Here is a 15,450-nt window from a genome sequence, read left to right as displayed (position 1 = left end):
GACATGTTGCAGGGGGGGCAAGCAGGATGGGGTCAATGCTGAGGACTGGTCCCAGGGTGACCTTGGTGCAGAGGAGGAGCCTTGAAAACACCTCAGTTTAGCTCCTGTAAAGCTACCCGCCGGGATTGCTCCCCAGCCCTGAGCCGAATAGGACCTGGTGAATGGTTTGTCAAAGAAGACTCAGAAGAACAGCACTGCATCCTCAGTATCACCTTTGGGGGCCGTTAGAGGGCCTTCAGGGAGATTCGAGATTTCCTCTGCCAAGAGACCTGTTTTGAAGGGACACTGAAGCAGTCCTGAACCTCATGCTTCTGTCGTTTGTCATTTGCTCTTTTAGGCCACAGTGAATGCCCGGCCCCAGCGCATCCTGGACACCTCCTCCCTCACCCAGTCAGCCCCGGCCAGCCCAACCAACAAGGGTGTGCACATCCACCAGGTGGGGTAAGTGGCCTGCAACATGCCTCTCCCCACGGTCTGGTGGGTCCCAGCCACTACGCCCCACTGCCAGTTCCCGCTCTTCCGAATCCTACTCTATTCGCACTGTCCTTCCACACTCCGTCCCCTCTCCTTCACCCCTCTATAGGCACACACACATACTCATATCTACCTATTCTAATCCCCTTCCTGGAATTCTTCCGTATTTTGAGAACACTTCATTTGCATATAGCAGGTCAGGGAAAGTTCATTAAACCTGATTTCTTTGGAATTTTTTCCAAGGATCTGGGTTCTCCATGTAGATGAACGGCAGGATGGGCTGTGCACTGTCACGTTGGGACACAGTGTGGCTGGCCCTGCATTTGAGTGGGCATGTGTGCCCATGAGCTCTTCCTGGGACACCTTCCCTGGATTGAGTTATCTTGTCCTCGCTGCCTAGTGGAAGACCTCTCAGCACCTGCCAGGAACACCCAGCAAGAACACCCTCACTCACCTTTGGCAGGTGGCATGCCAGGCAGTTGAGGATGTTCTTGCTGGGGACATCTTGGGTAGGGAGGCACTGAGGTCTCATCTCCACATGTCATCTGCTCTCCCAACCGCAGAGGCTCCCCACCAGCATCCAGCACCAGCAGCTGCAGCCTGACCAATGATGTGGCCAAACAGACCGTCAGCCGAGACCTACCCTCTAGCCGCCCGGGCACGGCAGGCCCCACGGGGACACAGTACACCCCTCACTCCCACCAGTTCCCCAGAACTCGAAAGATGTTTGACAAAGGCCCTGATCAGGTACAAAGGCACTGACTGTTTTGCAGCTCTGTGAGCACTTGGTGTTAACAGTGCTGAGGGCTTTACCTTTCTGACATGTGGTGTGGGGCCTTGGTTTGGGACCCTGGCAAGATGGTGCCTGAGCACAGACAGCTCTGCCTCAGGCCTGGTCTTCCTGCAGTGCCTCCTAGGTCTGCTAGTCTGGGCAACTCCATGACACACAATAGGCACGCGGAATTAATTTGCTGTTCTCCCTTCTTGGGTAAACAGCATTTTGCCTCTGCATAATGTGGCAGCTGCTTGGTGGTATTTATTTTGAATGGCTTGTATGTTTTTTCCATAAACATTCAATTACTCTACACAAACAGGCATACTCTGCCTTTCGGTTGGAAAGGAAGTTTCAGGAGGAGCAGTGAGCTTTCGCTCCAGGCCTCCCAGAGCCACATGAGATGAACCTTCCCCAGAGGCCCCTTATGTCTCTTCAGCCACTTTGCCGCTTTCGTGGTCAGACACAGGGTCTGGAGAAGATTGTTTGGGACATGCTTGAGTGCCTCTCAGCAGGAGGAGGCATGGCTCAGTTTGTCTAGTGCCTGAAACAGGAGCCACAACTTGGAGGGTAGTACACACCTAGAATCCCAGCACTCAGAAGATTGAGGCAGGAGGACCACCGGTTCTAGCCTGTTCCAGACTACAAGTGAGACCCAGTCAAAAGAAAAAATGCAGTTGCAGGCCCTTGTGTGCTGACTGGAGCAGAATCACCATGTTGGTGCCTAGCAGGCCTGTTGTAGCAGCAGCTGGCAGGTCTCCTGCTCTTGGCAGCCCCCAGCCTCCTGTGACTCTCAGCTCCCTGACAGCCAGCAAGCTCCAAGTGCAGTCAGCATCTGGGTTGGCCCCTGACATGTAGCAAGCAGGTACAGGGTGCCATGGTCTAGAGGAGCAGCACATCGAGCAGCAGGTGTGTGCAGCCCACTCCCAACCTCCCATCAGAGCCAAAGCCGCTGTCTCCAGGAGGGCAGTGAGCCTGTCTCTCACTGTGACCCCAAATGGTGGGAGCTCCTCTCTGCCAGCATGCAGTCTGTGGGATTTTTTTCCACCCTACAGCAAGCATAGGGTGGCAGGGGTCTCAACTCATCCTGAACGAGGAACTGATGGGCCAGGGCTTCCCAGCCTCCCACAGTGGGAAGCAGCCACAGTGTAGTCCTCTAGACCTCCCTAGTCCTGAGTCCCAGTTAGAGCCGTGGCTGTCCTCTACCAGGTCGCGTGGCTGTGCCCTTTCCAGCATCTGTGATTGGTGGAGGACAGCCTGTACCAGGTGGCAAATTCGTGGCACAGGCCAATGAATCAAGCATGTGGGCCTGCCCGCCCATGTGTCTCAGGTGACAGGAGTTGGCGGTACTGAGCTGACCCTGGGGAATGGCACAGCAGATACGGATCTTACCGAATGTTCATGGCTCTTACCGATTGTTTCTCCTCATTTTTGTGCTGCTGGGGTTGGAATCCAAAGCACTTGCAAACGCTGGGCAAGCACTCAAGCCACACCCCAGCCCTGATGGTGCTTCCTAACCCAGCTGCCCCCACCCCAGCCTGGCCCAGCTATACAGGGTTTCTTTTTTTCTTTTTGTGAGACAGGGTCTCCCTGTAGCCCCAGCTGGCCTCAATCTAACCAAGATCCACCTGCCTCTGCCTGGCAGTGTGAAGGGTTTCTTGACTGCCCGTGAGAGGAGCACGGAATGGTCTTCTTCAGAAGTCATGTCATTGTCCCCAGTGGCCGTGGTCCCCAGTTAGGCGCTCCTTCAAGTGTAAGAAATGCAGGTGCCAGGCACAGGGGCACAGACCTGTGTTCCCAGCACCCAGGAGGTAGAGGCCAAGGGTGAGAAGCCCCAGGGCCCTGTGTCAGAGAGAAAACAGTGTTAGGACAGTGAGAGCAGCCTGCTGATTCTCCTCTTCCCAAACACCCTGAAGACTGCAGATGATGCAGACGACGCTGCTGGACATAAAAGCTTCATCTGTGCTGCGATGCAGACTGGGTTCTGCGACTGGAGTGCCCGCTACTTCGCCCAGCCAGTCATGAAGGTGAGTCTTCAGGTCAGTGCCATGGTGGAACCTGGGATGGTGGGCCCCCTGCTCCCTGAGTGCTAGCACCCGAGACTGGGAGCCCCACTCACTCCATGATTTCCCCTTTCCCCCATGTCCCTGACACTGGACTTGGAGCCTGACCCTTCTTCACCCTTCACTCTCTTCCTGGTGGCACAAAGCCCCATCCTTCCCCATCTTCTACCTTCCCGGGACCTGTCAGACCGAGCTGGGACCTGTGACCTGAGCAGGTGGGCTGGGCTTCAGGAGCCCTTAGCTGCCCTCAGCCTCGCCTTTGAGGCCTCTGTGGCTCCTGTCATACCACTTTGCGGACTGTTGTAGGGCGACCCCAAAGTGCTATCATAGTGCACGTTGACACTTAACTGTCAACAGTTAAGACAGGAGAGCCGAAGAGACAGACTTTACTTTCCTCCTGTCTTCTCAAAGGAAAGACAGAAAGTCTGCCTGTCCAGAACGTGCCATCATGAAGTACCACCTTGTCCTCACTTGCCAAGCTAACCCTTAGTGCAGGGGTGTGCTTGGGCTAATCGTAACTAAGTCCGTGCTTGGGCCTCAGCACTCTGGAGTCTATGGGGCTGGGTTGCTGGCACCAGGACTCACTGACACTGCAAGACTCTCTCCCTGCTGTAGCCATAGTGTGAGATGTTGTCAAGGCTGCAGATTTGACCCATGTGTCCAAGCTGGTGGCCCCAGACCTGCCCTGAGATGGAGTGGCAGCTACACTTGCTCAGCACAACCTCAGTGTGTTTCAGGAGTGCTGCTGAGATTCACTTCTAGATTTGTCTATGGTCTTAAGCAGGTCCACAGAGTCTCCCCCTTCCTAGATATTGACAGCTGAGAATTGAAAGTCATGGCATGCCCCTAATTGCATGTCAAGCCAGATGTCCAAGTGATGTCTGTGAAAAGGGTCTGGACTCCATTGCAGCTTTCTCCTGCTTCCTCTTTCCCCAGAGTGAAGATTGGTCTTAGTCAGTGAAAGCACAAAATAATTATTGTCGGTACCTAAGGCAAATAATAACATTGTAATTTCTTGGCACCTTTCCTGACAAAGGGGAGATTTCCGTTTTTTAAGCAAACTGGAAAATGTAAAAATGACCCAACTTAGGCTGGGCATGGTGGCGCATGCCTTTAATCCCAGCACTTGGGAGGCAGAGGCAGGTGGATTCTGTGAGTTCAAGGCCAGCCTGGTCTACATAGTGAGTTTCAGGACAGCTGGGGCTACAGGGAGACCCTGTCTCAAAAAGAAAAAAAAAAAAATGACCCAACTTACCAAGCCTTAAGCAGTCATTCCTTTCAACCTAGTCATTTCTTTGCTAAAATATAAAATATTACAAAAATAATCAGAACTATAGAGGATCTCGATGTTATTTATTTTTCAATGTTATTTATAATAGCAAAGATCGGAATCCACTTAAACAGAGACTGAATGGTTTAAAAATTCTGAAATGGCCGGGCGTGGTGGCGCATGCCTTTAATCCCAGCACCTGGGAAGCAGAGGCAAGAGGATCTCTGTGAGTTCAAGGCCAGCCTGGTCTACATAGTGAGTTCCAGGACAGCTGGGGCTACAGGGAGACCCTGCTTCAAAAAGACCCCCCCAAAAAAATTCTGAAATGGGTGTGGGGTGCAGTTAATGACAGTGCACTTGCCCAGTGTACCCCAACTCAGATTACATGCCAGTACTGCAGAAAGTAAAAAAAATAAAACCCTCCTGAGCTGCTGGACTAAGGATATGACTCTGTGTAGAGAACGCACCCATTATACCATAGGCCTTAGGTTCTATCTCTATGGTCACAAAAGAAGTAAAGAAAATGTTATGAAATGTTTGGTTAGATATTATTGGAGCTATTTTTTTAATTTTATGCGTATGAATGTATTGCCTGCACGTAGGTAAGTATACCCGTGTTGTGCAATGTCCGCAGAGGTCAGAAGAGGGTGTCGGATCCCCTGGGACTGGAGTTACGGACAGTTGCTAGCTTTTTTTTTTTTTTTAACTATTAAACTTTAAAGGTAATTAGTGGCAGCCATGTGTGGTGGTGTGTGCCTGTAATCCCAGCACTCAGAAAGTTGAAGTAAGAGGGTTATGTCTTCAGAGTCAGCCTGGGCTACATCCCGAGACCCTATCTCAAAACAAAACAAAAGATAGTATCATAAGGAAATGCTCCTGACAAAAATTGAAGACAAGGCCAGAGGCTGAAGCTCTAGTGTGATGGTAGTTACACAGGCCACACATGACCCACATACTCATGGAAAGCCCAAAAGGGAACTCTGCAGCCTTGAACACCATGATAGTAGTAGCACTGAGTGTAGTTTTTCTTAATACATGTCTGTCTCCTGCTATCTTCTTACCCAGCATGAAGGACCTTCTGTGTGTGCGTCAAGCTGTGGCTAAAAAGCACAGGTCCATGACTCATCGCTGCACTTACCTCCCATTCATCGTTTTGTCTTCACACAGGAGGAGCAAAGTGCTCTTTCCTGATCACTAGGAGTGGTTGAGACAGGGAGAACACACTTTGGACTTGGGCTCAGCGGGCTAGAGCTACCCAGATGGTAAACAAACCTGTGCTGGGGCTCTCAGACCTGGGCACCTACAGAGTTGCCCTGTAGAGCCATGTGTGCACTGTTGAGAAGTTTAGCCGCACTGTGTTTTCCCAGTGTGTCGGTGCCTGTGGAAAGCAGATCGGGGAGTGGAAACACCGATTTGGTTGCAGCCTGAGGTGGCAGCACTGTCTGAGATGCGTGTTCTCTATAGTGCTGGGTGGTAAACTCAGTCTCAGGAAAGAAGGACTTGAAGTGAATTTTAAGCTTTAGAAGAGGGAGCTGGGTATGCTTTATCTTATTTGAAAAAAGTTTTTCGCCGGGCATGGTGGCACACGCCTGTAGTCCCAGCACTTGGGAGGCAGAGGCAGGTGGATCTCTGTAAGTTTGAGGCCAGCCTGGTCTACATAGTGAGTTCCAGCCCAGTTGGGGTTACAGGGAAACACTGTTTCAAAAAGACCAAAAAAAAAAAAAGAAAGAAAGAAAAAGTTTTTCCACTTTTCCTGGATGGTCTGCATAAGGACATTGTTTTTATTAATTTAATCACCTCATTATGTTGACTTAACTAAATGCATCAGGAGCTTCTGCCATCAGCCTGCTTCATGGGTGGAGCTAAAAGTCCTTCTGAAGCTAAGATTAGACCTAAAAGAGCAAAGACGCTCAACCCTGTTTAACGGCCTGTGAGAAGCTGAAGTGCAGTTCAGAAACAAGCTGCACCGTGTGCATTAGCTAATCGCTGCAACCAAGTACAGCAACGAAGCTTAGGGAAGGGAGCGTTACCTTCGGCTCAGAGCTCTCGGGGACATTCTTCATGTCAGGGAAGGTACGGCAGCAGGAGCCTGAGGGAGCGGATCGAGCAGTGTTCACAGTCAGGAAGCAGAAAGTGATGAATGCTGGTACTCAGCTCCCTCCTCCTTTTATTTAGTCCAGGACCCCAGCCCACTTAGGTGGGTCTACCCTCCTCAGTTAGCCAATCCAGGGAATCCCTGACAGACACACCCAGAGATTTGTTTCCATGGTGATTTTTTTTTTTTTTCTTTTGGTCTTTTTGAGACAGGGTCTCCCTGTAGCCCCAGCTGTCCTAGAACTCACTATGTAGACCAGGCTGGCCTTGAACTCACAGAGATGTGCCTACCTCTGCCTCCCTAGTGCTGGGATTAAAGGCGTGTGCCACCAAGCCCAGCTCCATGGTGATTTTTAATACCATCAAATTGATCATCAGAGTTCATGAGACAGATAGACAGACTCACATACACACATACACACACTATGCTGGATTCCACAGCTCATGTATGCTGTGTGATCCACAAAAGAATATTCGAGAGAGGCTGTCATGTGCTTAGAGAAAAAGATTTCTTGAATTTATTTCTGATTACAAGAGTAATTTTTCCTTTTGAGTTGGCAAGTTTCAGAGAGTGATCTGTCCAAAGCTCAGTGCATAAAGCTGTGGGAGGCACAGACCCTCAGATGCTCTTGGTGGATGGGTAAATGCCATGTTCCCATAGGCACGTACCATCAGAATTGTAAATTGTTATACCACAAACCAGCAGTCCAGCTCTGAAGAATATGGTCTTAAAATCACTAAAATGTGTGCGTGCTGGTGTGCATCCAAAGGTGTTGCTGTGCGGCATTGCTTGCAATAGCCAAGAGCTACAAATGAAGAGAGTATTAATTAGGAGAATTCATTCAAGTTGCTCAGCCACAGACTAGTAGAATGCTGCACTGCGTTAATGAGTTGCATCTGTCTCTGAGGACATGGTAGGATGCCCATGGACAGAGCACCTAGACTGCTGAATGCTCATGCAGATGCTGTTGGGTGCAAGGCTGCCTATCAAGCTGGGCAGCCAAGGGCTTAGGCAGGGGGGTTGAGTCAGGATTTTAGAAAGAATAGTTACCTGTTTTGTAATTTTTTTTAATTTATTTTGCTTTTAATTATGTGTGTATGTGTTGAGCCTATATATGGGTATGTGCACATGACTGCAGTGCCCAGGGAGCCCAGAAGAGGGTGTCAGGTCCCCTGTAGCTGGAGTTACAGGTGGTTGTGAGCTGCCTGACATTAGTGCTAGGAACTGAACTTGGGTCCTCTACAAGATCAGTATGCATTGTTAATGGCAGAGCCATCACTCTAGCCCTTGTTTGCCATTTTAAGCCTGTTCAATACAGTTTTAATTAGAAAAGAGCTTTAAAAGTAAACTGTTCCATGGCATCATGCTTAGTGGGTGTCAGCATATCAGATCTCAGCCCTGAAGATTAGCAGCATCTGTTCCACAGAGCATAGGCAGACCTTACAAGACTTCTCACTGATGTTGAATGACATTTCAGAATCTATACCCTTTATTAAACATGTACATCTATGAAACTTGGTTTTTAAGTAGATTATTTAAAAATTGGAAAATAGAAATCATATAGATAAATGGACTTACCCTCTACACACAACTCTGCCTTAATTTTGTTCAGCCTTCTGCTGCACAGCATTAGCAAAGAGGACAGGACTCATCGGGGAGAATTCCCCTTGCCTCAGGTCCTCCAGAGGCCAAATGTAAAGTACCCACTGCTTAGGAGCCTCTCTGTGCTCCTCCATGGCCCATAAGGAAGAAGAGAAAGACCATCCTCTGTGAGGTGAGACTAGCAGAGGGGACCACTCACCTGTGGCCAAGACACTAGCCCGCACCCAGACTCTGTCTCCAAGGAACACAACCCATAAACTCCTAATGGAAAGGCAACACATGCTGTCTCCAGGACTCTGGACAGACCCACCCAGTCAGAGAAAAGTGAAAGACATGCCTCGTCTCCAGAGCAGACAGAACATTCTCTTGGATTCCCCATTTTGTGGAGGGGAAGGGTCATTACAAAGCCCACACCAAGAGCCTAAGACTTGAGCCCTGCTCACAGCTAACGCTGTGCCTGAGCAACAAACAGACCTTCCTGACCACCACCAGGTCAGCTGGCCCCAGGCAGCAAGCTAGCAGCTGGCCTCTGGCACAGATCAGGGCAGGAGCTGCCATGGGGAAGCACAAGGTAAGGCCAGAAGGTTGGAGGGTGGAAATACATGAAGCCAACTGTCACAACAGCAAAGCCCAAGCCTGCCTCAGCTCCCTACACTGAGGGTCCAGCCACACAGGTGGATCCATCCTTGGGCATGAAAGAAGAGAACTATCTACCTAGGTCTCTGCCATTCTGCACGCTAAGTGTGGAATTCATTTAAAATTATGAGATGGTCTCAACTCTCCTTAATGAAGCTCCCTCATGCAACAGATGACCAGGAACACAAAAGGTCACAAATGGCCAAAGCGTAGAGATTAGGAGTCTTCAGAATGCTGGTCCTTGGACAAGACTCCTACACTAAATTCCCTCACCCAGAACTCAGGGAGCATTGTGGAAGAGGGGGCAGAAAGACTGTAAGAGCCAGGGAGGAGGTGCGCGACCACGTGGAAACAGAGTCCTACAGGCTCCTGGGACCCTGCTCATATGAATCTACAACAATGGTGTCAGCACACACAGTCCCCATGCAAACTCAGCAGTCAAAAACCCAGCAGAGAACTGGGGACACGGACAGCAGACCCCAATCTTAACTGAAGAAAATTGGCAACTGTTTACTGCTATGTGAGGAAGAGCTGATCTTCCTAAAGCCAGGCACTTTAGATAAGCTGACTAGACCACAGTAGATGAACTTGTACTGAGGAATGTCTGGGAGCACTAACTTGACACAATAGACCTTAACACAAATGACAGAATGTGTGAATTCTCGGCGGGAGGGTTCTATGGGAGAGTGGCAGTGGGGTATAAAGATGATTAAGATTGATCAAGATGCTCTGTATGAAATACACAAAAATTCAATAAAAAACTAAACAGTTATGAGGTGGGATTGGAGAGATGGCTCAGCGGTTAAGAGCACTGGCTGTTCTTGCAGAGGACCTGGGTTCAATTCCCAGCACCCACATGGCAACTAACAACCATCCGTAACTCCAGTTCCAGGGGAATCCAGTGCCCTCCTCTGACTTCTGTGGCATTGCACAACACAGGTGCACTTACACACATGCAGACAATACCCTCATATACATTAAAAATAAATAAGGGGCTGGAGAGATGGCTCAGCGGTTAAGAGCACTGACTGCTCATACAAAGGCCCCGGGCTCGATTCCCAGCACCCACATGGCGGGTTCCAGGGGAATCCGAAGCCCTCTTCTGACCTCTGCAGCATTGCACGACACAGGTGCACTCACATCCATGCAGGCAATACACTCATACACATAAAATAAAAAAAGTAAATAAGATATATATTTTTTTAATTATGAAAAGCCATAAAGTATCAGGAGAGCTCTGTAAAGAGGCCAGGCACACAGGACCAGCCTCAGAGGCAGGCAGATGCTGGAACTGACGAAAGGAGGTAGGAAATAACTAACAATACGGCAGATCAGGCGTAGCAGTTCCTGTACACAAACCCTGGCGTGTGGGAGGCTGATGGAGGAGGAATGCTAGGAGGCCAAAGCCAACCTTGGCCATGGGGTGAGTTTCAGGGCATTGTGGGCTACAGAGTCTCAGCTCTGTCACTAATAAGTAGATAAATAAGTCGAGGCTAATGGAAAATTGGAGAGTACATGGAGAGATAAGGCCACACAAGTCTGGCCTGGACTGGGCCTGGAGCCCAAGAGGACCAGTTCTTGAAAGTTGTCCGCAGCCTCACATACACACACAGTGATAAGTAGCAAGTAAATAAAGGTGTTTGTTGTTTTTTTTTTTTTCAGAAGAAATTACCCAAAATAAAACACAAAGATTTTTTAAATATTTATTACTTTTATTTTCTGTATGTGAGTATACTGTCTGCTTATATGTAAGTGCACCCGTGTTGTGCAGTGCCCTCGGGTCAGAAGAGGACATCGGATCCCCTGGAACTGGAGTTACAGATGATTGTTAGCTGCCATGTAGGTGCTGGGATTTGAACCCAGCTCCTCTACAAGAGCAGCCAGTGCTCTTAACTGCTGAGCCATCTCTCCAGCCCCGCAACAGGAGGATTTTAAAGTGAGAAGAAAAGCAGATCATGTAGGTGCTTTGGAGCACTGAGGCAGCCCAGCACATACAGTTGGAGTCCCAGAAGAAGAGAAAGAATGCCCAAAACTTTTCCGAAAGAAAATGAAAATGTCTATAAGATCCAACAAGAAATCCCACAGCAGGATGTGCAGCCCTGCAGACACATCTAGGCACGTGGTACTCGAGGCCACAGGAGAGCAAAAATAAGAATTAACTGTGGATTTCTCAGTAAGAAGAACTCACTGGCCTCTTTACAATACTGAGAGAAACAAGCACGAGCTGCTGGTAGAGATCACCAAGGAGCACTTGCCCAGCATGTGCATGTCTGGGCTTCCACATCAGCACCACAGAAGGGGCAGGAGGAGGGCGCTCAATTGTTTGCCTAGAGTTCAATCCCCAGCACCACTGAAAGGATGTTTAAACTGTCTACCTGGAGTTCAATACTGTCATGGCTGGCTTTGGTTGGCAACTTGCCACACCTGGGTGGAGGGAACTTCACCTGGGAATTTCTTCTGTTTGGATCGGCCTCTGGCCATGTCTGAGGTATTTTCTTGATTGTTGAATGATATGAAAGGGCCCAGCCCACTGTGGGTAGTGCCACCCGTGGGCAAGTGATCTTGGGTTGTATAAGAAAGCAGGCTGAAGGCCCGGCATGGTGGCACACACCTTTAATCTCAGCACTTGGGAGGCAGAGGCAGGAAGATCTCTGAGTTCAAGCCCAGCCTGGTCTACACAGTGAGTTCCAAGCCAGCTAGGGCTGCAGGGTGACCCTGTCTCAAAAAAAAGACGAAAAAAAAAAAAAAAAAAAGGAAGCAGGCTGAGCACAAGCCAGAGGAGCAAGCCAGAAAGCAGCACTCCTCCATGGCCTTTGCTTCAGTTCCTGCCTGGCTTCCCATAATGATGATGAGCTGTGGGACGTATACGCCAAAGAAACCCTTTCCTTTCCAGTTGGTTTTGGCCAGTGTTTTATCACAACAGAGAAACAAACTAGACTAGATACCCAGGGGAAGTGTTTGTCAAAGGGAGATCTAAAGCCAGCATTCCTTGCTTGTCTTTTCTCTACAAGTCTACCAGAAGCTCTGGCCAGGGAAGTCGGGCAAGCAAGAGCAGAAAGCATCAGATTAGAAAGAGAAACAGAATCGCCTCCCTTCAAACCACGAGGACAATGAAATAAGTACAGCACTGGCCAGCACACCAACACCACTGTTCATGTGTGTTAGCATTGAACAACATGTATAATGCATTTTCCAAATAGCTCCATTTACCGTATCAAAAAGAATAAGCTATTTAAACTGGGTGGTTGGTGATACACACCTGTAATCCCAGCACTCAGGAGGAGAGGCAGGATTGCAAGCTCGAGACCCGCCAAGACTACATAGTGAGATTCTGGAAGGGAAGGGGCACCTACTTGCCCAGTGCACACAAGACCCTGCATTCCTTCCCCAGCACTGCCAAAATAAAATGTAAGACTTAGGCACTAAAAACCACAGGGCATTATTGGAAGACATTAAAGAGCATATAAACAGATTATGTGTCATGGGTCAGAAGAGGAGCATTCCTCAAATAGATCCACAGATTCAACTCCCTGCCTTTGAATTCCCAGCTGTCTTTTTTGAGGAAAATTTGACAAGCTGATATTAAGTCTGTGGAGTGGGAAGAACCCAGAATAGCACAAAAGACAAGTCAAGTGGCCTACCCCGTTGCGGTCATGCCTGTGATGGCACACTAGTCAAGGCAGTGTGGTACTGGTACAAGGACAGGTGGTCAGAGCACGGCCACCACAGCCCACAAATGCCACAGGTCGTCTGAGATAGACACATTCCCTGAGCACATGAGCTACCCAAGTTCACCCAGTGAACTAAAACATGTCATCAAAGAAAATTCCAGACCTGACTAGTTTTACTAGTCATCATTTGACTGTGAAATGTCCCCCAGGCTCACATATTAAAGGGCTTGGGCCCCAGCCAGTGGTGCTGATTTAGGAGGTGGTAGGAGCTTGGGAATTAGGGCCTAGTCGGAAGAAGTAGGTCCTTGGAGGCAGCAGATGCATGCACCTGTCTCCAGTCCCTTAGTTGACCATGTGAATAGCTTTGTCCTACCATGTTCTCCCTGCCATGGTGCCCTACCTCACTACAGCCCAGGAGCCATGGAGCCAAGTGACCATGATAAACCAAAATAAGTCATTCCTGCGTAGCCCAGGCCGGCCTCAAACTTGCAGCATGCCTCCTACCTCAGCCTCCTAAGTATGAGGTTCCAGGCATGACAACAATTCCTGTCTGTTCCTCTTCCATTGTGTGAGTCACATGTTCAGTCACCACAGCAGAGACACAGCTGGCAGTAGAAGGACCATACACTGCACAGAGGTGGGAGGCACAGACTCCACCATACTGTGTCAAGACAGCGTTGATCTGTTATCAAAACCAGACGAAGCAGTCTAAGAGAACAAATTACAGTCTGATATTAGTCCCATCAGCGCAGACCTGAACTCCTTAACACGGTTAACAAGGCAGAAGCGGCGCTGTGTGCTGGGGGCACATGGATCCTGTCCCAGAGGTGACTCAGCTAATTAAATCAGCCCCATCAGCAGACTGAAGACGCACAATCATCCCTATAGCTGCAGAGAGCATCTGACAGATCCTGGCATCATGACACAGAACCAGCAAACTAAGAATAGGTGGAAACTCCCTTCCATTGTGAAGAACACATACAGAAACCCATAGTTAACATCGTTCTCGTTGGTAAGACACTTTTCCCTAAAACCAGGACTAAAGTGAGGGTATCTGACTTCACCATTTAACATCCCGCCAGAGGTCCCGGACAGTGCGTCAAGGCAAGGAAGGGAGCAGCGCCTTCAGGAGGGGAGGGTGAAGTGAGGCTGTCTCCACCAAACACGGCTGCATGCACGGAAAATCCAAATCTGCAAAATGCTCTGAGGACAAGTTGTGTTCAATAGACTTGCTGGATACAAAGACATTACACAAAAATCACACCTCTACGAGAAGCCATTAGAAATTGAAATTTAACATCAGTGTCATTTGCAATAGCACTAAAAACAGAAATATTTAGGTATAAATCTAAAAAAAAAAAATCTATGCTGAAAATGACAATACACCGTAAAAGAAATGGGAGAAGACCTACATGTGCGCAGGGTGGGAGGCTCAGTGGTGGGCAGGTGCTGGATCGCCCCAGATTGCTGTTTAAGCAGTTCACTCCCAGCCAGAATCCCAGTAGAACTTCTTTGTTAATGACAAGCCTCATGAATGTGGAGAAAAGCAATGAAACTAAAATAACTAAAGAGATTTTTTGGAACAGAAGAATAAAGCCACAGGGCTCATACGACGCTATTTCAAGACTGAAGTTAGTCATCAGGATGAGCAGAAAGGGGGAAAGGACAGACACACAGATCGATAGGACAGACTAGAGAACCCAGAAATAGAGCCGCAGAAACAGGTTCCATTGATTTTTTTTTTTCAGCAAAGGTGTGAAAACAATCCAATTCAGCCAGGAGAGGTTCTCAACAGCAGCAGCCTTGATCCTTCCTTCACACCTCATCAACAGGCAGCACCAAGCGAACTGTCACCCTGAATGTGAAACCCGTACTGCAAAACTTCCAGAAGGAAATAGAAGAAAATCCTCTTTGGTTAGGATTCAAAAAGATAAAATTCAAAAGGGCCAAGCCATAAAGGAAGAAATGATAAATTGTACTTCATCAAAGTTAAGAATTGGCAAACCAGGCAGAGGCACTGAGGACGTACCCAGGCAAGGAAGAGGCTCAGAAGTTCACGGCCGTCCTCAGCTACATAGCAGGTTTGAAACCATCCTAGGAGTCCATGAGGTCCTGTCTCAAAAAAAGGAAAAGCGGACAGGGGGGACAGGGGGCAGCAAGGTGGCTCAGCAGATAAAGGTGCCCAATAACGTGCATTTGGTCCCCCCAAGTCTCACATGGTCCTGGAAGGAGAGAAACAACTCCTCCAGGTTGTCCTCTGACTTCCACACATACACACAGGAAGTAAATAAATGTAAATATAGATATAAGAATTTCCTTTCATAAGGCAGACATTGTGGCGCACACTGTTAGTCCCAGCACTTGGGAGGCAGACGCAGGCAGATCTCTGTGAGTTCAAGGCCAGGTTGGTCTACATAGTGAGTTCCAGGTCAGTCCCCACTACAAGGAGACCTTGTCTCAAAAAGATAAAAAAAAGAATTGACTTTCATTAAGAAGATGAAAAGATTGTGGAGTGGTGGTGCACATCTATAATCCCAGAACTTGGGAATCTGAGACAGGAGGATCTCAAGTTCCAGGGCAGCCTGGGCTACATAGTAAGAACTTATCTCAAAAAGGAAGGGGAGCTGGAGAGACGGCTCAGTGGTTAAGAACACTGGCTGTTCTTGCAGAAGACCCTGGTTCAAATCCCAGCACCCACATGGCAGCTAACAGCTGTCCATAACTCCAGTCCCAGAGGATCCGACAGCCTCTTGTGATCTCCATGGGCATTGCACGACACGGGTGCACTTACCTACATGCAGACAATACATGCATACACATTAAAAAGAATTTTTAAGAGCTGGGCGTGGTGGCGCACGCCTTTAATC

At 48.8% G+C, this 15,450-nt stretch overlaps 1 protein-coding gene across 3 annotated transcripts in view; it reads left to right on the top strand.

Moving 5' to 3' along the window:
* Rptor (regulatory associated protein of MTOR complex 1) overlaps positions 1-15,450 on the top strand; it is a 356,907-nt gene that overhangs the window by 321,665 nt on the left and 19,792 nt on the right. For 2 of the 3 annotated variants that reach the window (XM_017797024.2, XM_017797022.1), the window contains 3 exons: positions 338-441; positions 1,038-1,221; positions 3,163-3,285. In XM_017797024.2, coding sequence (XP_017652513.1) covers positions 338-441; positions 1,038-1,221; positions 3,163-3,285 — 411 coding nt within the window. The remainder of the gene's footprint in view (positions 1-337; positions 442-1,037; positions 1,222-3,162; positions 3,286-15,450) is intronic. The other variant, XM_008828814.2, reaches the window with a different exon arrangement.

The sequence above is a fragment of the Nannospalax galili genome, unplaced genomic scaffold (assembly GCF_000622305.1).
Source record: "Nannospalax galili isolate Female #2095 unplaced genomic scaffold, S.galili_v1.0 scaffold1250, whole genome shotgun sequence".
Lineage (NCBI taxonomy): Eukaryota > Metazoa > Chordata > Mammalia > Rodentia > Spalacidae > Nannospalax > Nannospalax galili.
Note: the sequence above shows the minus strand (reverse complement) of the source record. Positions and strands in the feature narration are given on the sequence as shown.